General features: G+C 47.5%; 1 protein-coding gene and 1 long non-coding RNA gene across 2 annotated transcripts in view; one reads left to right on the top strand and one right to left on the bottom strand.

Moving 5' to 3' along the window:
* Positions 1–25,725, top strand: part of HMCN2 (hemicentin 2) — a 408,064-nt gene that overhangs the window by 278,717 nt on the left and 103,622 nt on the right. The window contains exons 49-53 of the mRNA XM_068248458.1: positions 6,187–6,378; positions 6,723–6,896; positions 7,978–8,091; positions 13,281–13,423; positions 17,108–17,258. Coding sequence (XP_068104559.1) covers positions 6,187–6,378; positions 6,723–6,896; positions 7,978–8,091; positions 13,281–13,423; positions 17,108–17,258 — 774 coding nt within the window. The remainder of the gene's footprint in view (positions 1–6,186; positions 6,379–6,722; positions 6,897–7,977; positions 8,092–13,280; positions 13,424–17,107; positions 17,259–25,725) is intronic.
* LOC137527691 (uncharacterized) lies at positions 6,092–25,415 on the bottom strand. Its single transcript, XR_011023196.1, has 3 exons — positions 25,309–25,415; positions 17,084–17,219; positions 6,092–6,521 (listed from the first exon to the last, which is right to left on the bottom strand). It is a non-coding gene; the product is annotated as an uncharacterized lncRNA (long non-coding RNA).

Raw genomic sequence — 25,725 nt, 5'->3', positions numbered from 1 at the left:
TTAAATGTTTAACTTTTTCTTTTTTTTCATGAGATTTCATGAATGATATGAATGCTATTTGCTGGAGCAAGTTTTTATTTGGCACAGCCAGAGAAGCATAGAAGAAATGAAACACGTGTAAATAGTAAATACAAAATAACTTGATCCTACGCAGGGATCAGAATAAAACAAATAACATACAGAAACATCAAAAACGATACGACTAACATTGCCAGTTATGTGCACATCCAGTGTAGATATAAACACCATTTAGGAGTACACAATGGTCTATCATGCTCCAAGGAGAATATATCAAAATCAGTCACACATTTTTCAAAGTTGAAATCTGTTATATGCCAAACTCACATTTCAACTATAATCAGCACAATAGGTCCACATTTTCTCAAAATAAGAAAATCTGTTGTATTTCATCGCTAGAAGTTTCTCACAAAGCATCAGCTGGGTGACTCTATAACCGCTTCTAGAGATAGGGAGGCTTTCACCCAGGTTTTGGCTAGATGTTATCTAGCAGCTGTAGCAATGTGTTGCAACAATCTGCGCACTGGAATCCTGAGCCCGTCTGGTTTATTACCAAATAAGTAAATGGAGGGATAATTAGGAATAGTTTAGGACTGTATTAACTAACGTGCTTACATCCCCCAGGACTTCTGAGAAACATGGCATTGGACCAAACGTGTTCTATAGTGCCAACTCGCCCACAGCCCCTATAGCACTTATCTGACCTACCATGAGCTTTCTTATGAGCTAACAAGGTAAGATATGTGGAGGAGTTTCGTGGAGGTATTAATGATGGAGTAATACTGACTCCCTTTTAATAAGGTTTTGAAACAGTGGCTCCATCTAGATATAGACATATTGAAACTTAAGTTGGCTTCCCATGATGCAATAGACTTAGTCTTTATGGATCTCGAAGGCTGGTTACGGGTTTTACACAGATAGTGTGAGAAAACGCGGAAAAGCCGCCGCGCGTTCTGACAGCAAGGTGGCTTATTCCGCATCCAACTCGGCGGTTTGCACGCGGAGGCGTGCGTCTGGTAACCTGGCAGAACGTGGAAAAGCCGCCGCATGTACTGACAGCGAGGCGGCTGGTTCCGCGTCCAGCGCGTCGGTTTGCACGCAGCAGCGTGCGTCTGGTGTGGCTGAGTCTGTTAGTTCACACAGGTTTAGGAATACGCGTGCGCGCGCTGAGAGGCAGAACTTTTATGACGGCCAAGATCGGACCAGCTGACCGGGCTGGTCAGCTGACACCAGAGCAAGTTTCTATTGGTCCATCACTTAGGGGTGGCGCCAGAGAGCGCTACACTATATATAGTTGCTGCTGGCCAGTCGCAAGTTGTCTCCCGTTGCGAACACTACGTGGAAGCACTCAGACCTTAGTCAGATCCTTCAGTGTGTTTGAACCAGGTGGACCTGGGAATTCACACTGAGCCAGATTTCTTGTATTGTATTCTGTTTATGCTTAGACCAGTTCCAGGGTGTAGAGACTACGGACCTCACACCCAGACTAGGGAACCTGTGTTATCAATCTGTTTATGCTTAGACCAGTTCGAGGGTGTAGAGACCACGGACCTCACACCCAGACTAGGAAACTTGTGTTATCTGTTATACATCAGACTAGTTCCAGAGTGTAGAGACCAAGGACCTCACACCCAGACTAGGCATTGTTTGATATCTGTTATGACTTATTGCTTTCCTGACTACTTCTCTGATCTCTGATTCGGTACTTCGCACATCTGATACTCTGTTGCCAAACCCTGCTTGCCTTGTGTAAGGATCCGCTCAGCTGGCTGCACAGGCAGACAGCTGTTTGACCATTCCTCTAGTCTGAAGGTTACAGGTCTCTGGAAGAGAGACCTGTCTTTCCTTTGCAAGTTTCTGGTCTGTTCTGCTGTTGAGGAATTTGCATACATTCGTTATGCAAATCCCCTACCTGCCTCCTGTGATGACTGGCACTATATAAGCCATGTTCTTCCCAGAATGCTTGGCTGATCATTTCTCCTTCAGGGTTTGTCAGCCATGCTATATCTTGTCAAAGTTATCTTAGAGTAATTCCTGGGACTGCACTAGGCAGTTTCCCTAGTGCAGTTAGATTGTATATCTGTTTTTGTCTGTCTGTTGCGATTGTCCTGTCCCAGCGGTGGTCGACAAGAAATCGTTCTGTTTGTCTGGGTGCTAACCGGAGCAGCGGTTGCTACCGGTAGTCCCTTCTGATCTGTCTTGCTTGAATCACACTAGCCTCTAGCGGTAGTGGCAGTGGATCCTTCTGTTCTGTCTTGTCTGGATCGCACTAGCCTTGTGCTAGCGCTGTGGATCCTTCTGTTCTGTCTTGCTTGGATCGCACTAGCCTCTAGCGGTAGTGGCAGTGGATCCTTCTGTTCTGTCTTCCTGGATCGCACTAGCCTCTAGCGGTAGTGCTGTGGATCCTTCTGTTCTGTCTTGTCTGGATCGCACTAGCCTTGCACTAGCGCTGTGGATCCTTCTGATCTGTTTTCTTGTTCCTGAGCTTAGATCGCACTCACTCTGACGGAAAGAGCAGTGGATCTTTCCTCTCGTATTCCTGTTTTCCATTTGTCTGTCTTGTCTGATACGAACGCTTGCTGTAGGCTCGGTGAGGTAACCGCTAAGCAAACGCTCGCGTTCTTTGTTTCGTGTTTGTCTGTCGGTGGTTAGTTAGGCGTGCTTGTCTCTGTTGTGCTTAACACGCAGAGACCGCGGTGTAAACGCGTTCGCTGTTGCCAATGAGTGCGATGTTCGCGTTTAGTTAGCGTTTGTTATTTTCGTTACTTCTCATTGTCGTTTGCTGTGCCTTTGCTACTCTCGTGCCCTGTCTTGCTTAAACCTTGTGTCACCTCTGGCAATCGCCTCTCTCACGATTGCGTTCCTACTTTTGTTTCTGCTGATGTGTGTTCACCGTCGCAGGGTCGCAACTAGATTGGGGAACACACATTCATCTTGTACCTGTGCTCTTTCTCTTTAAGGCCTGTTCAGCCCCGCATTGTCTTGATCTGTACAATCCCCATCTGGCATCTGTGGCCGTGCAGCGGTTGTACTCGTCTGCACTCCACAGCGCTACTGCCGGTGGGAATTGCCCTCTACTGGTGCTTGCACCAAAGCTGGGTTCCCCCCTTTTCATACGCTTGTGGAGGATTTCCGCCGTCTCAGCGCACGCCTTGTGCGCTGATCACGGAGATTATTCCGCATTCGTTATACCTTGGATACTGAATCAGCCTTTTGTCTATGTGCCTTATCTGACCGTGTGTTGCCGACCTGGCTTGCCCGACCTCGAGAGCTATTTCTACTATTAAGAGATAGTCTCCAGATCACTCAGTGACATTTATCTTGATTGTCACTCACTCTCTGGACCTTCCTTCTTCCAGCCTGACTCCGCCCCTTGGGGAGTCTCAGGCTACTGGAAGGTTTCCTTATCTTTAGAGCAGTATTGCCCATACTGTCTATAATTTTCTGTGCTATACTCAAAGTACTACCGTTACACTAAACACTCACATTATCCAGGTGTCCAGAGGTTAACAATATATCTGTATTATCGGTGATTCTGCAGATCATCAATAATCAGGTATATATCTGTATTCTTGGTGATATTGCAGATCACCAATAATCAGATTCTCTCTGCGTGCTGACACAGATCGTTACAGATAGGAGACAATGCCCCCCTTTAGGGGTTCGCTGGAACACCACAGCTCAAAATATGTTCGAGTTGGAGTGGTAAGGTTAGAGATTAGGCTATATAGATAATAATTAATCATGAAGTATACCCGAGTCAAAGCTCAGGTACAAAATCAGATACTTACCTTTTAGAGGGAGAAGCCTCAGGATCCTACTGAGGCTTCCCTCTCTAAATATTAAGTAGCAGATTTTGAACCCGAGCTGCAGCACAGGTTCACTTTAAGCCATCTGAAGTATTCAGATGATGGCAGATCTGTTTTCTTGATCTATCATTGAACAAAGATCAGTCGATCATTTTCTAAAAATTTGTGCAAGGAGGTGTGTAGGCTGATGGAATTATACTATCTGGAATTTACGGTCGTGAAATATCTCTAACAAGGGCGAAATAGGGGATTGTAGTGAGCATTTAACCTGTGTGTCTTCCATGAATTCAAGGTAATCTAAGTATTATTATTATTATTATTATTTATTAGATTTATATAGCGCCAACATATTACGCAGCGCTGTAAAGGGAGAAACCGTGTCTAGTCAAGGAAGAACTAAGCTTGGGGTCCAGGTTAAGGAGCTAATCAAATATAACTCCAATTCTACCCATAAAGGGACATTGTCTCTAGCATTTATAGGAGGGATAAGTGCCACATGGGCTGCTCTAAAGTATTTGTGTAAACTAGGAACCATCATCCCTCCAGATGTCTTATGCTGGGAATACTCTGTTTGTTTTTAGGTGATTAGATGGTTCGATAGATAGTTTCCGACATGTCCGATCTCCCTTTCGATTCTTTTGCCGCTCGATTTCTGATAGAAGTAAATGGAAAAACATAAGAAAAACGAGTGGGAGATAAGAGGATCGACTGCAGAATCGAGCGGCAAAAACGATCGAGAGCAGAAACACACGGCAGAAACGACTCGTGTATTCCCAGCATTAAGGCGAAATAATTTCTGTCCCGCTATGTTTTCTATAACCCCAAATGAAATCTAACATCTCCCTCTGCAAAGGCATCAACTGTGCTTTTTTCATAAAATAAATAAAATATGCATGTACCGGTATGTATTCTGCCTAACCAAAGGATGTTGGGATTATGTCAAGTTTTTAAATCTTTTATGTCAGTCTTAATCAATGGGGTATAGTTTATATCATATCATTTGGAAATATCATGCAGAAATTTAATACCCAGATAATTTAAATAGGAAGGTGGCTATTTAAAATTAAAAAACCTTGCCAGCTGCTGTGCAAATGTCAGTTCTAAGTTAAGCAACATCATCTCCGTCTTATCAACATTTATTTTTAAAGTGTAACTGTCGGGCATAAAATCAAAAAGCAATTCTTTATTTTTATCTGGTAAACAGGTAATAAGAATGCTAACCAGGAAATCCAAAAGTTAAAAATCACTCTTATTTTTCTTTTCCATAAAACATAATTCCCCAGTTTCCCTGGCTTTTATTTGGTACATCTGCTGCATAAAGGAAGTTGCAGGACATGCTGGGTTTTCTTTTTTTCTTCTTTACTTTCCCCTCAGACTTAACTAATGCAGCCTGATTGGCCGAAGCCTCTTTCCCTTCTGTTTTCCCCTCCCACGCCTCTGTTCCGCTCTGATTGGCCAATATTCCTCAAAGCACTTTCTACTGTAGAGCTGAGATAGTATGGCTGACAGCTTCACTTTAAACCTGAAACTTTTTCATAACTTTGCAGCGTTTTCAAAATGTTGGGGATTGAGATAATGGGATTAGTAAGCATAGCAACCAAATCGTCTGCAAACAGACTGATTTTATACTCATGATTTCCTGTAATATCTTACAGTTTGTAATAAAGGTCCTTTTGAACATTTTTTTTCTTTGCCGTGTTCCCACTATTCCCCTTAACATACACAGCAATTTTGGTGATGATAGCATGTATGGAGGTTTTGCTATTAACCGCTAAAGTCGGTAAAAAATTATGCAAAATTATGGTTCCTGATTACATATTAAATTAATTTCAAACTTACCGGAAATTTATGTTATGATTATGATCGCAATTGTAATAGCGATGTGAAATTACTGTTGTGCAAAATTTGTGCTCATCACTACTTATAGCCCTTAACATTTCTATTATGTCTAACTAGGCCTAAGGCCTGTTTAAAAACGGGCTCTATGCTCTGGCCTTGACCCTCGAAAAAGCCATGCGAAAAATCCCCCATAGCATTGCATTAGCTAGAGCTTTTCCAAATCACTAGCGCTTAGAAAAGGCTGCTAGTGGGTTTGAGCCCTAACACTGCTGCTGCCTTGTGGCTACAGCTCTAGTGCTTTGAGTCTGCCAGGAGGGAAGCGCGATATAAATGTTCTGTGTCTTGTCTTGTCTTGTAAGGGTATTTATTCACTTTTGAACAGGTGCATAAGGATGTGAATGCTCGGTGTTGATAAGCGTGTGGCGTTGTCTTTCAATGCATTTTATTGAATTGAGACTAGTCTTGTGGATGGTTGGTTCATCATTGCTTATTTTTAAACCATGTTGTTGTTCTCCTCTAGGTCGTCCAACCCCCCAGATCACCTGGCTGCGGGATTCCCAGCTGGTGCAAAATGAGGATGGCATTCAGATCTCTAAAGATGGGACTGAGCTCCACATTCAGGCAGCCAGTGTCTTCTCGGCCGGACATTACACCTGCTTGGCTACCAACTCTGTGGCAGAGATGAGCAAACACTTTGTACTAACAGTTCTAGGTAAGTAAGTACCATGTAGATCTTATCTTGATGGTTGCAGTATGTCTTGATGTCCACAAGTGGAACTGTTCTCCCAAATTCAGGATTGGTGCATGAAAGTCTGCTTGCTGTGCTGGATGGCATGAGATTTGTAGGAACCAGTTCTGAGGAGGAAACCATTGGTGAACTGGCTTTACAAAAACATAACAAATATGTGTAAACAGATATACTCCACTTTAACAACATTTGTGGCTTTTCTCACTGATTGTGTTACATCTGAATTTTGGAGTGCAAAGAATAAATAGTGTCATGTCTTCATCTTGATGGGACTTTTTTGGAATGCTGATTATTGTCTGTGTATTTAGTGGGCCCCACCATTTCTGGAAATCTTGATGACACCACCAGTGAAGACGTCATAGTCATCGTCAACAACCCACTATCCCTCATCTGTGAGGCCCTAGGATTTCCTGTCCCTACTGTCACTTGGCTGAAGAACGGGGAACCCTTCAGAGATTCGCCCAATGTGAAGACGATTCCAGGTATGCCTGAGCTTTAAAACGATCTTTGGTGTAAAAAAGTTTTAGATCCCTTTAATATGGCAATGTACTCACTCCTTATTAACCCGAAGGTATAGCTGTTGTCATCCAATCCTTCCATGATGGATAATACTTGGACCTTTTCATATCATTCCTCTTTATGGTTAACAAGAGTTCTCGCATGAGAGAGTCAGTGTACATTGTATGCTGGGAACTTTAGCAGTGATAGACCCTCAGCAGCCCCCCAGTAAGGCCAATCAGCTGCCCCCCCCAACACACACACACACACCATTACATATCTCCCTTAGTGTCAGACATGCCCCCCCACACACACACACACACACATCCCCTAACGTATCAGACAGTTCCCTCCCCCCAGCGGGGGCATAGTGGATTAGAAGTGTAGAATAAAAGTAGAATAAAAACGTTTAAAAAACGTCTACAAGAGGAGGATGTTCAGGTGGACTTACCTCCCTCGAAAAGACTGCATTAGTGCAACGTGTTTCGTGGGTGTGGTCCCGCTTCATCAGGCAAACAGGAGTATAACTCAATGGGTCTAAATGCAGAAGTGTCAGAGGAAGGGTAGAACAAAGGTGTGTAATTTTGGAAAGGCCACAAAGGCCCGGGACTAGGGTGGTTGCTGCCCAAGCAGTGGATGGAGATGGAAAAGGGGTTGGTGATTATGGAGGAAAAGGCTGCACATGAAATAGGAAGGTGGCAAATGGGGAGAAGCACATGGAGGAGGGGAGCTGGTGCTTAAGGGATCTGTACATGAAAAAAAAAAGTTGACTAAGGGGCACAAAAAATATAAATCAGTCCATGAGGAAGAAGACTGCTAGACTGCGGAAGGGGAGTATGGGGGAAGGGAAGGGGAGCTGTAGCATTTGTCATTAACAAGAAGGTTATACACCAATACAGAGCTTTGCTACTGAGCTCCTCCACAAAACTATTTGTTCTTGGGGGTGAGCTTCAACTCCTGGTTCCCCCTTTGCTGTTTGCAGTAAAAGGTCAGTAGAATAATGATCACTTGCTTTTTGAAGAGTGATAATTCAACTTTATGGCTGGTTTGTTTCTCCTTTTCTAGGAGGTCATGGCTTGCAGATTCTCAATGCCCAGGAGGAAGATGCTGGCCAGTACACCTGTATAGTGACCAATGAGGTTGGAGAAGCCATCAGGAATTATGAAGTCAAAGTGTTCAGTGAGTGATAGTCATGTGGTGACTCACACTTTTATTTAAATAGAAGTGGAAGGAGTGTATCCTATCACTTTGTCTTTTTTCCATTTCTATTTAATCTTGTACAAAATCTTGGATAGACAAAAAATGAATACTGAATTTGTTTGAAACCTATGTAGAGCCTTTGAATAGTTGTCTATTACAATAATTTAATTACGCACATTTGCACATTTTACACTAGTGGGAACAGTGTTCCAGTGTTCCATTGCGTTTGTCACTCGTCCCGATATTGCATGCTGTTACCACCTGTTCCAGCATGTCGGCCCTACATCTTGCAGCATTTCTGATCAATACAACCATTTTCTGCCCAAAATTGGTTGTATCGTCGACTGGCATGCTCTTGACGCCTGATGTATGGACACCTTGAGGCTAGTCTACGGGATCCCAGAACCCCTAGACATAGAATCAGCACCCTGGACCTAAGCTCTGTCAGTTACAGTGCTGCTGGGGTAAGGAAGACTATGGGGGGGGGGGGAGACTGAAGGCTGAACGCAGCTCCGCCTTCCAAGCAGGAGATGCGCGCAGCCTGCGCTGGATCTCTTGCTAGCCCCATAGAAGGCTGTTCACGCCAATCGTGGATCGGTCCTGGGGCTGCCGCCGCATTCGCCCCAATCGGCGTGGAGAGGTCGGCAAGAGGTTAAAGAGACTCAAATGAATAACGTGCAAGATTTTTTTTACTTACCCGGGGCTTCCTCCAGCCCCATAAGAACAGATGCGTCCCTTGTCGTCCTCCCACCGTCTCCCCTTCATCCGCGATCAGCCCCAGTAACTGGCTCAGTCACGGCAGTCTGGGTCTACTGCGCATGCGCAGGAGGTCCGCGTATGCGCAGAAGACACAGACTGGACCTGACTGTGCCTGTTACTCGGGCTGATTGCGGCTGAACGGGAGACCGTGGGAGGATGATGAAGGACGCCTCAGTGCTTATGGGGCTGGAGGAAGCCCCGGGTAAGTCAAAAAGCTTGCACTTTATTCATCTCTGAGTCTCTTTAAGTTTGACTACATTTGCCGCATGCTTGTTTCAGGTGTTTGATTCAGATCCTACTAATACATGAAAGATGCCAGGCAACTGGTATTGTTTAAAAGAAAATAAATATGGCAGCCTCCATATCCCTCTTAACCCTCCTGGCGATTTGGCAAAATCCACCAGGGGGGCAGCAAATACGTTTTTTTTTAATTTTTTTTTTTTTCATGTAGCAGCCCCGGCGGCGATCGGAGATCAGGAGATCCCGTTCAAAGAACGGGATCTCCTGGAGGGCTTCCCCCGTCGCCATGGCGACGGGGCGGGATGACGTCATCGACGTTGTGACGTCAAATGGGACTCCGATCCACCCCACGGCGCTGCCTGGCACTGATTGGCCAGGCAGCGCACGGGGTCTGGGGGGGGGGGGGGGGCGGCTGCGGCGACGCGTATAGCGGCGGATCGGCGGGTAGCGGCGGCGATCGGGCACTGCACGCAGCTAGCAAAGTGCTAGCTGCGTGCAGCAAAAAAAAAACTATGCAAATCGGCCCAGCGGGGCCTGAGTGCTCAGCACGGGCTTACCGCCAGGGAGGTTAAAGGGACACTTAAGCCAGGAATAAAAAAATCAGTTTTACTTGCCTGGGACTTCTACCAGCCCCCTACAGCCATTCCGTGCCCTCGCAGTCACTCGCGGGTTCCTCCAGTCCCCCGCCAGCAACTAGTTTTGTTTTTGCTGACAGTCCCTGACAGGGAGTAGGCGGGCTTTCTGCACCTGCGCAGGCCTGGCCACGCGTATCCTTCTTCATGTTCCCATCCTCAATAGCATCCTGCACAGGTGCAGGACACTATTGCAGACAAAAACGCGAAGAAAAATACTCGTGGCAAGGCCTGTCGGGCCTGTCAGCAAAAACAAAACTAGCTGGCAGCGGGGAACCGGAGGCTCCATGAGTGGTTGCGAGGGCACGGGATGGCTGGAGGGGGGCTGGTGGAAGCCCCAGGAAAGAAAAATGGATTTATTACTCCTGGCTTAAGTGTCCCTTTAAGTCAGTTGCCCTTTGAAGTTGAATTGAAGCTACAAGACATTCATAAAAGGAAATAGATTTGCATGTCTTTTTCAATCAGCTGCACAGCTTATATGCTGTATAATACTCTCTAATGTGCTGCAGTATATGGCCAATCAGGACACTGGGCACAGGGGAATGCCTGTAAATCTCTTCAAGCAGGTGTCTGTCTGAGTGAGCATCCATTGCCCCTCCCCATGCTCTCTGTATTTCAATCATTCATCACTCTCCCATCAAGTACCTCCCTTAGTACTTCTGAAAGCTTCCTCACATGAGAATAAAAGCATGTATCACCACAACTGTTACACGGCAAGACAGGTGGGGGTATCTATTTGCAGTGCTACTATGTTCACAATTAAAGGACATCTAAAATCAGGCAAAAAATCAGTTTAACTTACCTGGGGCTCTTTGCAGCCCCCTGCAGTCATCCTGTGCCTGCGCCATCACTCTGCGACTCTCCAGCGAGCAGTGGCGACCCCCTTAAAGCTGGCCAGCCACGCGCCTCCTCATCGCGTCCCCACACACAGCAGTTTTCTGTGCATGCACAGTATGGGATAGTCGCTACTGTGCATGCTCAGAACGTACCCTACGGGGGGAATACAATCGCGGTACTCGTGCCTTGGACCCGCCATGTGCAGTACTAGACTCCAACTGGCCACAACCAGCAAGATTTGAGGGGGTAACCACTGCTGGTTGGAGGGTCGCGGAAGGACGGCGTGGTCACAGGATCACTGAAGGGGTGCAAGAAGCCCCAGGTAAGTAAAACTGCTTTTTTTGCCTTAAGTATCCCTTTAAAGGATACAACACGGAGCAATATGGAGACTGCCATCTTTATTTCATAAAATTGTCAGTTGCCTGGCAGTAACACAGAGCTTTTTTTGGCTTCAGTAGTGTCTGAATTGAACATGGAATAAGAATGCAGCCAGTGGAGTGAGAACACTTAATACTTGTGTTAGGTCAGGGATTTACTAAGCCAAGGGATTGCAAGTTGTAATCTTTCGGCTTAGTATGAGAACTCAGTCACTGGGTAAAATCTGGGATACATCATGATGCAGGGTGAGGTATAAAGTTGCGATCTGGTTAACATCAGCTGTTATTGCCTGCAGGGCTGGTTTTGGTTATGACACATCATTCATGAGCTTTTCTACATTGCTAAAAAAATGTCTGGACATGTGCATAGCTACAAATCCTGGAGCCTTCCTGCAAAACGTTTATGGCCTTCTCCTATATTTACACCCCTGTCTCCCCATGGTTACCCCCATAGCCTGGAGGCTCATCCTATCTGCCTGGAGTCATAAAACAAGCATGGACATCATGATCTCCCCACCAATAACTAGTGTGGCCTTAACAACACCTGATCTGAAGGTTGGGCCCCTGTATTTTAGGGAGGGTTACCAGGTATGCATCTTATGGTCACCTGTGGTTGAAGGGCTGCTAACCTATAGTTATAGATGAAGCAATGATGAAGTACCCTCTTTAATGTGATGAACCTGTGATGAAGTACCCTCTTTAATGTATAAAAGCTCATGCAGTGAAAGCATTTAAAAAGGTTGAAGTGAATGGTCGCATGTAAATCGTGCTCAAATGCCCAGGATTACCTTTCTCCTTGCCAGTGGTCATGTCCAGAACACTTCCAGAGTTCAGGGTGGCTTCCTCAGGGTGCTAGCCCAGTACACAGATTGGGCAATGCGTTTTGAAGTTCTGCGTTATTGTCAGCTTATGTGTTGTCAAATCAGCACCATGAGGTACCTGACCCAAACTCCAGAAGCATTCTGGGTGCTATGCGATCATTTCCTTTAACATTTGTAAGTGAATTAATTGCGTGAACTTTTATATATTAAAGAGGCTGCACCCCTCCCTTCAGTGACTGGGAGGTGGGGGCAGAGTGCAGATGCCTAACGGAGAACAGAGCACAGGCAGACACACTAAAAAACATCCTTTGTTGTCAGAGGGGTTAACTTACCGAGCCACTCTGCTTCTTATCAGCAAGTGAAGTATCTCTGTCATTTTCGGGCCAATGGCTCATGTGTTTGATCTCTCCCAGTAAATATCGGGACTTGGGAGGAGGAAGAACAGCTTCTTGGGCACGGGCCCCTGAAGAGGGCGGGCCCAGTCGCAAGTGCGACCTCTGCGACTGCAGGCCGTACACCAGTGAAAGAGGGTACTTCACCATGGAGCAGTCCAATGGTTTCTCCTCTACTTCTCGGTTGGCAAACCCTCAGATTGAGGTGCTACATTGGAAAGTCCTTCCAAGGTTGCCTGAACTATCACCCCTCCAGGCGTGCAGCTGGGAGTTGGCCCTCCCGTCTGAAAGAGGCCTACAGAGATATTGAACTAATCCTTTTTTTTTCTAACGAGTATACAACACATGACTTGTATCAAAGAGAACCTCAACAGAAATATTGGGATCTGCAAGATGGAGTAGTAACCCATCTCTGGTCTTATGGCTAGGGATCGTCCTTGCCTCACCGGTGCTCAAGTCTCCGGAGAGACACTACCCCTGCAATCCACTTCACAGAATATCTATAAAGAGATGGCACTCAACAGGTGTAAAGGCTCTTACACACGCTATAACACCAATGACGACTTCCTCAGCCATAATAATGAAGTGTGTACAGTAGCCCTAGACCGCCACTCTGCAAGAGATCATCTTGGCTGAGCAACGGCCAACTCCTTTTGTGCACGTCGCTCCCCCCACCTTCCACGTGAAATCACCTACACTCAGGGCTGGTTCTAATAACAATGGCAGAATTAACCAATTGACTCCAAAATAGACCCCCCACCAAGAAAAACTGCAGTAGGGGCTCTTTGTTGCAGCCAAATTTTCCCCCAGGACCCATGAGCTGGGTGCTGACAACCCACCTCCGATCACTCCCTAACTTAGCTGTGCTCCCTGGGGCCCCTGCAGAGTCTTTGGCAGAGTAATGTTTCACCTGAGCCCTCGTCTGTCAGTCTGTGGCTCTGTGCACTCCCCGACTTCATCCTCGTAAGGGAGCCTCTCCGTGACCCAGTGCAAGTTATTTGCAATAACATGTCGCAGGACATAGAGAAGATGCAGCCATTGGTGGATGAAGACAGGAGTGCAAGAAGCCAACCCAAATTCTGTCATCCTCATCCCATATCTTTTGTTTAGTTCCTCCACAGATCTCTCGAGACGGCTCTGAGGGCAACATTGGTGTAACAGAAGTGAAGACCAAAGTGAACAGCAGCCTCACCCTCGAATGTAATTCCCGGGCAGTGCCAAAGCCCAGTCTCCACTGGTACAAGGATGGACAGGTCAGATTTATAAACACATGAAGGACTGAAATGTAACACATAAATCACGTATAACACAGAGAACACTAATGCACTTGGCAGATAGTGCTCCTCCTGTATATATAGATAAAGGTCCAATTTTTTACCACGATAAGCACAACACAATCCCATGCATAGGACTATTTTTCGCTTATACTGGGTAAAAATTGGACATCAATTACTGTACTATCTGAATCTGAACGTAAAGGCTGAAAGGATATTTGTAAAGAGTTACCAGCCATAACTTCTAAAGTTTTTCCATTATGGGTTATGTGTCGTATGTACCGTATATCCTCGGGTATAAGTCGAGAAATTTAGGACTGACTCACAGTATAAAAGTTGGGGGGTCGCCTTATACTCGAGTCAGTTCTAAATTTCTTGACCTGTAGCCGGGATTGAGGGAAGAGGGGCCGACCTCTCTCTCCCTCTTCCTACAGCACTAAAGGCATAAATGTGCTTAATCTACCTCCCACCACTAAACACATTATGTGGCTACAATTTTCTAGCCCCCCCTCCCATGTGTAATGGATGCACCCCATGCCGGAAGGAAGCCGACACTCACAATTTCAGCGAGCATGGCCAGGGTGACAAGTGAGGACATGTGACATCTGCTATGGCGCTGGGCAGGCTGGAGCGTGAGTGATGAGCCGGTGTTCGGTATTAGCAATCCCCCGCAACCCCCCACCCATCCCCAACTGTCAGTGTGCCTTCCGATGTATAATCATACCCACAGCGCTGCCGGAAGGAAGCTGCCACTTACAAATACAGTGCGGGGCGCAGCGTCCTATCAGCTCTCTCTCTGGTCTGCCTCAGTTAGCGCTGCTCCGGCTCCAAGAGTCACGGAGCAGCGCTAATTGAGGCAGACCAGAGAGAGAGAGCTGATAGGACGCTGCGCCCCGCGCTGTATTTGTAAGTGGCAGCTTCCTTCCGGCAGGGCTGTGGGTATGATTATACATCGGAAGGCACACTGACAGTTGGGGATGGGCGGGGGTGTTGCGGGGGATTGCTAATGCCGAACACCGGCTCATCACTCACGCTCCAGCCTGCCCAGCGCCATAGCAGATGTCACATGTCCTCACTTGTCACCCTGGCCATGTCGACAAGGTTTTCCTTCAGTGGCTGCAGCTTACGGGTGGGTGGGCGGGAGAGGTATTACTTGCAGCACTGGCCACCTGGGGTGTGGAAAGGGATGTATTATTTATGTCAAAAGACTGGCCACAATGGAGGTGGTGGGGGGGGGGGGGTATTTACACCTCACTTGCCACAATTGGGGGCTTTTAATAGCTGCATGTGAGGGGTCTGGAAGAGTTCATAGCTGCATTTGGGGGCCAGGAGGATTTAATGGCTACAATACTTTATGCAGTCTAGCCATTAACCCATCCTGGTCCCCAACTACATCCATTAACTTTGCTGGATAGACTTATACACAAGTAATTGGAAAATTCCAGCTTTTGAGGGTCAAATATTGGGGTCGACTTATACACGGGGTCAACTTGTATCCGAGTATATACGGTATGTCATAAATACCAGCACATTGTATTCACCATCATATTTTGTGGTCTGACAGGTGGCAAGCACCCACATTGTAAACCAGAAATCTAATATTGGTGATGGTATAGGAGCAACATCTTCCATGGCTTTATACCAGTAATTACTTACAAACAATATACATGGGCACACAAGGGTAATACAGATAATACACAGCTGGAAGTTGCATATATGGGAAAGTCAGCAGATAAGGCAACAGTAAATTACTGAAGCAAAGAGAGCTCTGCCATCTTGCTTAAAGGAATACCGAGGTAAAATAAACTGATGAGATAAACCATTGTTTCTATCCTTTCCCTCAAAATATTTTTTTTAGATATCTCACAGTTTTATGTTTAAATCGACTATTTCGATTTTTAATGTTTCATTGTCTCTGCTCAATGACACAGTCTTTGAAGTATGCCAGAGATAAAATCTATGAACTATTAACCTTTTAATCTCTTCCTTGCTTTCAGAAGCTTTTTTTTCTGCCAGGATAGAGCTTTATGTATGTAATTCCTTATCAGGGAGTCTTACACTATACTACAACTGGGTCACGACTGGAGAGAAACTGTCACTTGCATACCTAAATGTTAACTATCTCAGACAGAGAAAGAAAAGAAGGAACACAGTCTAGTTATTTGTATGCTTTGCACTGTACATACACATATCTATCTTATCTTGTGTCACATGTCACCTCGGTATTCCTTCGAGATAGCCATATCCTGGTCAATAGTGGCCTGATTGGGAAAACAATTACCGATAATCAGAGAGTAGTGGTTGATTTTCCGCCTTGTACTCTTTTTTTTTTCACAAATATAATCAAATCGATGCCCTTTTTTAGCTTTGTACCTCTTGGTGCTGTCCAGAACTATGTATTTATGTATCTTTCTCTGTTCTTTCCCTCTACTTAGTCCATAAGAAAATATTGCTGTGCCCAATCACATGTTGATCAATCTTTTGTAATCTAGTAAGATGTTGGTGGAGGAGGTAAAGATAGATTAGATTTCAGCTTTTAGCCTTAAAGGATACTTCCGGGAATTCGAAAGTTATACTCACCAAGGGCTTCTTCCAGCCCTTAGAAGTCTTTTAGGTCCCACAGCACGGTTCCTCTCTCAGCCAGGCCTTCGGTCAGCCCTCTGCAAGATCGCGACCCACGGCCGGGATCTTCTGCACATGCCTGGAGGCGCGTCTTGCGATTGCATTCCCTCTGAACTGTGCAAGCGCAGAGTGCTACCGGCGATGGAAGCAAGATTACGAGAGGTGCACGGTGCGCATCGTAGAAGATCCTGACCTGGCCACAGGTCACGATCTTTTGGAGGGCAGACCGGAGGCCTGGCTGAGAGCGGAACCACGCCGTGGGACCTAATTGAATAAGGTGAGTAAAACATTTTTTGTAGTTGTTTTTAAATTTCCGGATGCATCCTTTAAAGAGAACCAGAGATGAAGAAGAAATAGATTTATACATACCTGGGGCTTCCTCCAGCTCCATAAGCCTGGATCGCTCCCACGCCGTCTTTCTCCGCTGCCTCTGTCCGTTGGTACCGGGTCCCGTCATTTCGTCCAGTTGAGCCAGTCGACGCAAGCGCAGTGCACTCCCTCCCTACTACGCAGGGCCGGAGGGAGCCCCCTGTGGATGCGGAAGACTGGTCGCATCCGGCGGAAGTGACGGGACCCGGTACCGGCGAAAGAGGCAGCGGAGGACGGTGGCGTGGGAGCGATCCATGCTTATGGAGCTGGAGGAAGCCCCAGGTATGTATAACATCTTTTTCCATTTTTAAGCTTTCCCTCGTCTCTGGTTCCCTTTAAGGATGCACCACGCTTTCAAATTGTATTGGCCGATGATTGTATTGCCTCCATGTAGTATAAGAGCTTACCTACACAATCTGTGCATAGTATTCAGTCTGTTGGCCCTCATACTATATGATAGTGGTAACATTGGCCAATCATTGGCCAATCAAAATTGGGTGTGTGCGCACCCTTAAGCCTGCAAGCTTGCGAGAAAACATGTATGCTGGGGGAAGGGATAGTAAGAATAGGTGAGAGGGAATGATTGTTAGCAAAGTGCAGGTTGGTATCTGGAAATTATTGTAAAGAAGGGGGGAATTCACTTCTGACCTTTACGTTGCTTAATTCTCGCAGCTGTTGGAAAACATTGGCCCTGTGCAGATTATTGGGGATGGGAGCGTGCTGCAGATCCAGCCAATCAGAATCACCGATTCAGGACGCTACACCTGTGTGGCTACCAATGTTGCTGGAGAAGATGAGAGGGAATACTATGTCAATGTTCAGGGTTTGTATCAATCATTCATGTACATTTGTTATTTTGTTTTATTTCTAGTATTTATACAGCAAAACTGTACAAAACTTTACAGGTGCAAAGACCTTAAACTTCTTAAAGTAAACCTGTGACTAAAAAAGGAGAGAAAGTCACATACTTACCTCGGTAGAGGGAAGCCTCTGGCAGTGCTGCTCGGATACCCTCCAATCACAGATTCGGCTATTCGGCCGTGATTTAAAAAAAATCCGGAAACGGCCGGATTTGAGACAGCCTCACGAATTCGACTCTGTGAATGAGGCAATCACGCCTAATCACGGCCATGATCACGGAATAGCATCTAAGCTATTCTTAAAGCCCCCATACATGCTACAATCCCCCAAATTTAACTTAATAATCACTCACTGGTTTGCTAAATACAAGTATACAATTAGAGCAGTAGTAGATAGAATCAGTGAGCCTGCCAGTGCCTGCACTGCACTAAGAACAGCAGCGCCAGCAATCAATCACTACACTCTTTCACTTAAGTACACTGACTACAACTAACTTTAGTAATCACTAGTGTTGGGCGAACAGTGTTCGCCACTGTTCGGGTTCTGCAGAACATCACCCTGTTCGGGTGATGTTCGAGTTCGGCCGAACACCTGACGGTGCTCGGCCAAACCGTTCGGCCATATGGCCGAACTAAGAGCGCATGGCCGAACGTTCCCCGAACGTTCGGCTAGCGCTGTGATTGGCCGAACGGGTCACGTGGTTCGGACCCGAACGCGCTCTGATTGGCCGAACTGTCACGTGGTTCGGGTAAATAAATACCCGAACCACGTCATATCTCCGCCATTTGTCTGTGGGTTTAGCTTTGGGTAGGCAGGCAGGGTAGTTCGCGCTCCAGCCACGCTAGCCAGGGTCCCCCCCAGTCATTGTGTGTCACTGCTGGGAACAGTAGTACACCGCTCGTTCAGCCACACTATATAGCATTCTGTGTACTGTTCTGTGTCTGCTGGGAACAGTGGTACACCGCTCGTTCAGCCACACTATATAGCATTCTGTGTACTGTTCTGTGTCTGCTGGGAACAGTAGTACACCGCTCGTTCAGCCACACTATAAAGCATTCTGTGTACTGTTCTGTGTCTGCTGGGAACAGTAGTACACCGCTCGTTCAGCCACACTATATAGCATTCTGTGTACTGTTCTGTGTCTGCTGGGAACAGTAGTACACCGCTCGTTCAGCCACACTATATAGCATTCTGTGTACTGTTCTGTGTCTGCTGGGAATAGTGGTACACCGCTCGTTCAGCCACACTATATAGCATTCTGTGTACTGTTCTGTGTCTGCTGGGAACAGTGGTACACCGCTCGTTCAGCCACACTATATAGCATTCTGTGTACTGTTCTGTGTCTGCTGGGAACAGTAGTACACCGCTCGTTCAGCCACACTATATAGCATTCTGTGTACTGTTCTGTGTCTGCTGGGAATAGTGGTACACCGCTCGTTCAGCCACACTATATAGCATTCTGTGTACTGTTCTGTGTCTGCTGGGAACAGTAGTACACCGCTCGTTCAGCCACACTATATAGCATTCTGTGTACTGTTCTGTGTCTGCTGGGAATAGTGGTACACCGCTCGTTCAGCCACACTATATAGCATTCTGTGTACTGTTCTGTGTCTGCTGGGAACAGTGGTACACCGCTCGTTCAGCCACACTATATAGCATTCTGTGTACTGTTCTGTGTCTGCTGGGAACAGTAGTACACCGCTCGTTCAGCCACACTATATAGCATTCTGTGTACTGTTCTGTGTCTGCTGGGAACAGTAGTACACCGCTCGTTCAGCCACACTATAAAGCATTCTGTGTACTGTTCTGTGTCTGCTGGGAACAGTAGTACACCGCTCGTTCAGCCACACTATATAGCATTCTGTGTACTGTTCTGTGTCTGCTGGGAACAGTAGTACACCGCTCGTTCAGCCACACTATATAGCATTCTGTGTACTGTTCTGTGTCTGCTGGGAACAGTGGTACACCGCTCGTTCAGCCACACTATATAGCATTCTGTGTACTGTCTGTGTCTGCTGGGAACAGTAGTACACCGCTCGTTCAGCCACACTATATAGCATTCTGTGTACTGTTCTGTGTCTGCTGGGAACAGTAGTACACCGCTCGTTCAGCCACACTATATAGCATTCTGTGTACTGTTCTGTGTCTGCTGGGAATAGTGGTACACCGCTCGTTCAGCCACACTATATAGCATTCTGTGTACTGTTCTGTGTCTGCTGGGAATAGTGGTACACCGCTCGTTCGCCACTGTATAGCATTGTGCTCTGTGTCGCTTCTGGGAATAGTGGTACACCGCTCACCCGTCACTGTATAGCATTGTGCTCTGTGTCACTGCTGGGAATAGTGGTACACCGCTCACCCGTCACTGTATAGCATTGTGCTCTGTGTCGCTGCTGGGAATAGTGGTACACCGCTCACCCGTCACTGTATAGCATTGTGCTCTGTGTCGCTGCTGGGAATAGTGGTACTGTATAGCATTTCTGTACTGCCACTGTACTGCTGCCAGTCAGCGTGTACTGTAAGGATAAGTGAAATGAGGAAGAAATCCGGTGAAAGAGGGAGGGGCAAGGGAAGAGGTGTTTCCCCTGACGGTTCACGTACAGGCCACAGGGGAGCACCCAAGAAAACCCACTCAATACCGCCCATGTTGTCCAGGACAACAACCCTCACAAATCCAAAAGAACAGGACCAGATAATTACTTGGATGACCTCTCAAGCGTCCAGCAGTGGGTTAAGCAGCACCAGCACATCACGCACGAGGTCCGAGTCCTCAGCCAGTTACAAGGAGCCAGTGGGCACAAAGCTGACACAACCGGCAGCGACACCACGCACACAACTGCCAGATAACCAGTCCGATGAATTACCTCAGGACACAATGGGGTATTCGCAGGAGCTATTCCCAGCCCAACAAACTTCCACCTTTCAAAGGTCAATGGAGGAACAGCCAGAAATGTTGTGCCTGGATTCACAACCGTTAACTGTGGGAAATGCACCGCGCACTGAAATACAAGGCGAGTCCGAAGAGGACTCGGAAACCCAAATCCCAGAGCAATTTGGGCAGGAGGGGTTGCAATTGCAGGAGGTCGGCCGACAAGATCTGGAAGACGACGTTGGAGTGTGCTGCGCAGAGGTTGTTGTGGGGAGCTCTACTCCACGGCGGTGGCCCACAATGACATATGACGAGTTTGAGGAGATGGAAGAGGAGGGTATGGACAATGTGGACAGAGACCCAGATTTTGTTTGTGAACGAGAACATCGCCGTCGTAGCAGCAGCACAGATGAGTCTGTTGAAGAACCCACTGCTGCACGAGTTCGCCTTGTGCCACAAGGTAGGCGGCGCGCAATTTCAGGCACCACAAGCGTGGAAGTTCAAGTGAGAGGCAAAAGAGGAGCAAACAGAAATCGCCAGCAAGGAGGCAGGTGCTCCAAAGTCTGGGCTTTCTTTGAAGACTGCACTGAGGATGTTACCATGGCGATTTGCAAGGTGTGCAAGACCCGCCTGAGCAGGGGGAAAAATATTAACAACCTCTCCACCACCAGCATGAGCCGTCACATGCTATCCAAACATCCCACTCTTTGGGCAAACGCGTCAGGACAGGGTACCAGAAACAACACTGCCTCCCTTGGGTTCACCAGACCCGCCTCAGCAGCAGCAGTAGCCCAGCCATTGCGTGGTTCACAACATTCACAAACATCAGACGACGCTGACACTGTCACTTTCCGGAGTAGTGCTCTTGAGGTCTCCCAGTGTTCATCAAACACAACAACCAACAGCCCTTCCGTGTGCAGCGCTACGGTTCAGTTGTCTGTGTCGGAGATGTTTGAGCGCAAGAGGAAATTGCCAGCAAATGACCCCCGGGCCGTGGCAGTAACAGCCAGCATAGCCAAGCTTCTGGCCTGCGAAATGCTGCCATATCGATTGGTGGAGACAAACAGCTTCAAGGGCATGATGTCAGTGGCCATCCCACGTTACGTGGTTCCCAGCCGCTACCACTTTGCACGCTCTGCAGTGCCTGAGTTGCATGAGCACGTGGTCAGCAAAATAACCCGAAGCTTGAAGAATGCCGTTGCCTGCAAGGTTCACCTCACCACTGACACCTGGACGAGTGCGTTCGGCCAGGGTCGATACATCTCCCTTACCGCGCACTGGGTGAACCTTGTGGAGCCTGGCAGCGATTCCTCACCTGCTACGGCACGGGTGTTGCCCACGCCACAAACAGCTGCACCGCCGTCCCTCCCACTGGATAACAGCAGCACCTACCTCTCTGACTCCTTCTCCTCCAACGCATCTCAAAGCTGTACCTCATCCGGAAACGCTAACCCAGCAGCAGTAGGATCGTGGAAGCAGTGCAGCACAGCTGTTGGCATGCGTCAGCAAGCGTTGCTGAAGCTCATCTGCCTTGGGGATAAGCAGCACACAGGGGAGGAAATTTGGAGGGGAATAAAGGAACAGACGGATTTGTGGCTGGCACCGCTGGACCTGAAACCGGGCATGGTTGTGTGTGATAATGGGAGTAATCTCATTCGCGCTTTAAGGTTGGCTAAGCTGACACACATCCCTTGCCTGGCGCACGTGATGAACCTAGTAGTTCAGCGGTTCCTGAGGACATACCCAGGCGTGCCCGATCTGCTGTTGAAGGTGCGTCGAGTGTCCAAACATTGTAGAAATTCCAGTACTGCTTCGGGGGCACTCGCCAAGATGCAGGAGCGCTTCAATCTCCCCCACCATCGCTTGCTGTGTGATGTCCCTACGCGCTGGAATTCTACGCTGCACATGCTAGCCCGCTTTTGCGAGCAGAAGAGTGCAGTGGTCCAGTACATGACGGCGCAGTACCGAGGCGCATCCGGCCAGCTGCCAAGCTTCTGTGGATCCGATTGGGCCAACATGTTGGACCTCTGCCAAGTCCTCCAAAATTTTGAGCAATCCACGTTGCTTGTGAGCAGTGACAACTCTTCAGTCAGCATTACCATACCACTGCTGTGTTTACTGAAGAGGTCGATGTTAAAAATCAAGGAAACAGCTGTCATGATGCAACTGGGGGAATCTGAAGGAGAAAACGATCAGCGTGATGGTACCAACATCAGGCCATCCGCCTCAGGGAACGCTGGCCCCAGCAGCTATGACGAAGAAGAGGAGGAGGAACAGCTGGAGTTGGAGCAGGAATTTCATGCCACCACTGACGAGGGCCAGAGCGGTGCACGTTGGACTTCCACAATTCAACGCGAATGGTCAGCAGAAGCAGACCAGGAGGAAGGTGACGACTATGATGCATCACAACAACTATCACAACGCTCACAAGAGGATGATGAGGATTCTGGTAGGACTCTGGCACACATGGCTCAATTCATGCTAGACTGCATTGAACGTGACCCACGCATTGTGCGCATTCTGGACAACACCAATTACTGGGTTTATACCCTTCTGGATCCACGGTACAAACACAATGTTCCAAAACTGCTTGAAGAAAGAGTCAGACAGGTCAAAATGGAAGAATACCAGCAGGCCCTTGTGGAGACTTTAGAGAGGAGATTGACATCCTCCCCCTCCTCTAGCCAGTTGTACGCAGACAGACTGACTTCCGCAAACCCAGGACGACCAGGAGGGCAGCAAACAACGCAAGCCGCAGCTAGTACCCAAAAGGGAATGGTATCGGCAGTGTCCTTGGAGTGGGAAAATTTTCTGACACCCATGCAGCCGCAGCCCACTGAACAGCAAGCGTGCAGATCCACCTCCAACACCGATCGCCTGGAGAAGATGGTCAAGGACTACATGTCAGATGGCGTAGCTGTGTCGAACCATCCATCTGCACCCTTCAACTATTGGGTATCGAAGCTAGACACCTGGCACGAACTGGCAATGTACGCAATAGAGGTGCTGGCTTGCCCGGCAGCCAGCGTTATGTCGGAACGCTGTTTCAGTGCTGCCGGAGGCATCGTCACAGATCGGCGTATCCGCCTCTCTACAGAAAATGCAGACCGTCTGACTCAAATTAAAATGAATCAATCCTGGATTGGAAATGACTACGCAACACTCCAGGACCCCAACCAAGTAACATGACCAATGAACATCTGGGATGGTGTTGCGTTTCCGGGCCCTGTTTATTGAACCTCTCATCTGTATTACATTTATGACTGCATGGCGGCAAAAAGCATTGCTGCTATATCCGCACGCTTTTTGTCCACATGCAAGGCCTGGGTTGTTGTGTCTCACAAAGCGTGGCCTTCTCCTCCTGCGCCTGCTCCTGTTCCATCACGTCTGCTGCTGCTGGGTTAGCGTTGCCGCGTGGTCCCTGTTTATTGAACCACTTATCTTTATTACATTTATGACTGCATGGCGGTACAAAGCATGCTATCCGCACGCTTCTTGCCCTCATGCAAGGCCTGGGTTGTTGTGTCTCACAAAGCGTGGCCTTCTCCTCCTGCGCCTGCTCCTGTTCCATCACGTCTGCTGCTGCTGGGTTAGCGTTGCCGCGTGGTCCCTGTTTATTGAACCACTTATCTTTATTACATTTATGACTGCATGGCGGTACAAAGCATGCTATCCGCACGCTTCTTGCCCTCATGCAAGGCCGGGGTTGTTGTGTCTCACAAAGCGTGGCCTTCTTCTCCTCCTGCGCCACCCTCCTCCTGTTCCATCACGTGTGCTGCTGCTGGGTTAGCGTTACCGGTCCCTTTTCCTGGAACCTCTTATATGTATTACATTTATGACTGCATGCCGACAAAAAACATGTTACCTGTGCAAAGAAAACAGACATTTCCCGCATTTAAAAGACAGTTTTCCCTTTGAAACTTTAAAATCGATTTTCTCAAAAACTATAAGCTCTTTTTGCTAAATTTTTTTTCCTCTTGTACCCACTCCCAAGGTGCACATACCCTGTAAATTTGGGGTATGTAGCATGTAAGGAGGCTTTACAAACCACAAAAGTTCGGGTCCCCATTGACTTCCATTATGTTCGGAGTTCGGGTCGAACACCCGAACATCGCGGCCATGTTCGGCCTGTTCGGCCCGAACCCGAACATCTAGATGTTCGCCCAACACTAGTAATCACTCATTGGCTAGCTAGCTGAATACAAGTATATAGTACAGTATAAGAGCACTGTTAGGAGTAAAAACCCTATGTTATTGACAAAAAACGCGCTTGCTTTAGCATCAAATGGCCTGGAGATGATCCTCTCAGTGCCACAGTCTAGCAAGGACAAGCTTTTCATTATGGCCGCCGCTTTATATACAGGAGGGCATAGCCTCCCCTCCTATGATTGGTTGCTAGGGCCTGGCTGGGGGGCCTCTGATTGGCCCAGAGACATAATTTCTGCCCAATCACGACCTATCTAATCACGGCTTTTTTTTCCCGCGATCACGAGCGTGATCACGGCCGAATATTTGTAATCATTTGTAATCCAAAGGCTAGTGGTGCTCGGATAATTTGCATTTTTCCACTATTCAGCTTCGGTATTCGATTCCGTGATCGAGAATCGATCACAGAATTCAGTCACAGGGCATATATGCAATTTATCCGAGCACCACTAGCCTTTGGATCTTCCAGATGGCCCCCACGTCCTCCTCCAGACCACCGCTGGACGCAGAGACCATCTGGAAGTTTGCGACTGTACTTCTGTCTGTGAACCTGCATGGCTGCTCTGTGCAGGGGCAGTAGGCCTGCTCTGTGCAGGGGCAGTAGGCCTCGTGCCTGTGCAGTAGCCTAGAGCAGCTCTGGCTTGGCGGAAAATGCAGGATGTGAAACGTGCTTCCTCCACAGGGTGGTGTCAAGAGTTAACTCTTGGTAGGCTGTTTATAACAGGCTCACAGTTTCCAGGGAACGCACTCCAACTTCCTTCAACCATCCTGCATTTTACTCCTACCTAGCTTCACTTCCCTTTAGACATATGCTGTAGTCTCTTCCTTAGTGTAACATAGCATAGCCTATTCTGTAGACAGAACCTCAAGTCAGTTGATAGGATTGATTATGAATGCAATGCAGAGGTAACGAAGGATTGTGTAAAGATATATGCACCTGTATTCCTGTAGAAGACAAATAAATCTCCTTAGCTGTTTGAGACATCTGTGAGTTCTCTCCATTGTCTGCTGCTGCTGTGAGAATATCAAGTTACTAAGTGCAGGTCTTTATACTGCTAGTGCCAAATAGTTGGTTACCCTAGCAACCACAAATCACGTTTCAATGCATTGTAGTTTTAATGTATTGATAGTTGTCCTTTAAAGAGAAGGTCCGGGCAGCCTAAAAATAAAAAAATCTACTTACTTAGGACTTCCTCCAGCCCCTGGCAGCCATCCTGTGCGCTCGCTGCAGCTCCGGTGGCTCCTGGTCCCCTCTGGTGCAGATGCCAACCTCGCCAGGTCGGCATCCTCCTGTACTCCCCTGTGCTCCAGCGTGTGGCTCACTGAGTCGCACTGACGTCATCCGGACAGTACT

This window comes from Hyperolius riggenbachi, chromosome 8 (genome assembly GCF_040937935.1).
Source record: "Hyperolius riggenbachi isolate aHypRig1 chromosome 8, aHypRig1.pri, whole genome shotgun sequence".
Taxonomy (NCBI): domain Eukaryota; kingdom Metazoa; phylum Chordata; class Amphibia; order Anura; family Hyperoliidae; genus Hyperolius; species Hyperolius riggenbachi.
The sequence above is the reverse complement of the archived record's forward strand: the minus strand, read 5'-3'. Positions and strand labels throughout refer to the sequence as shown.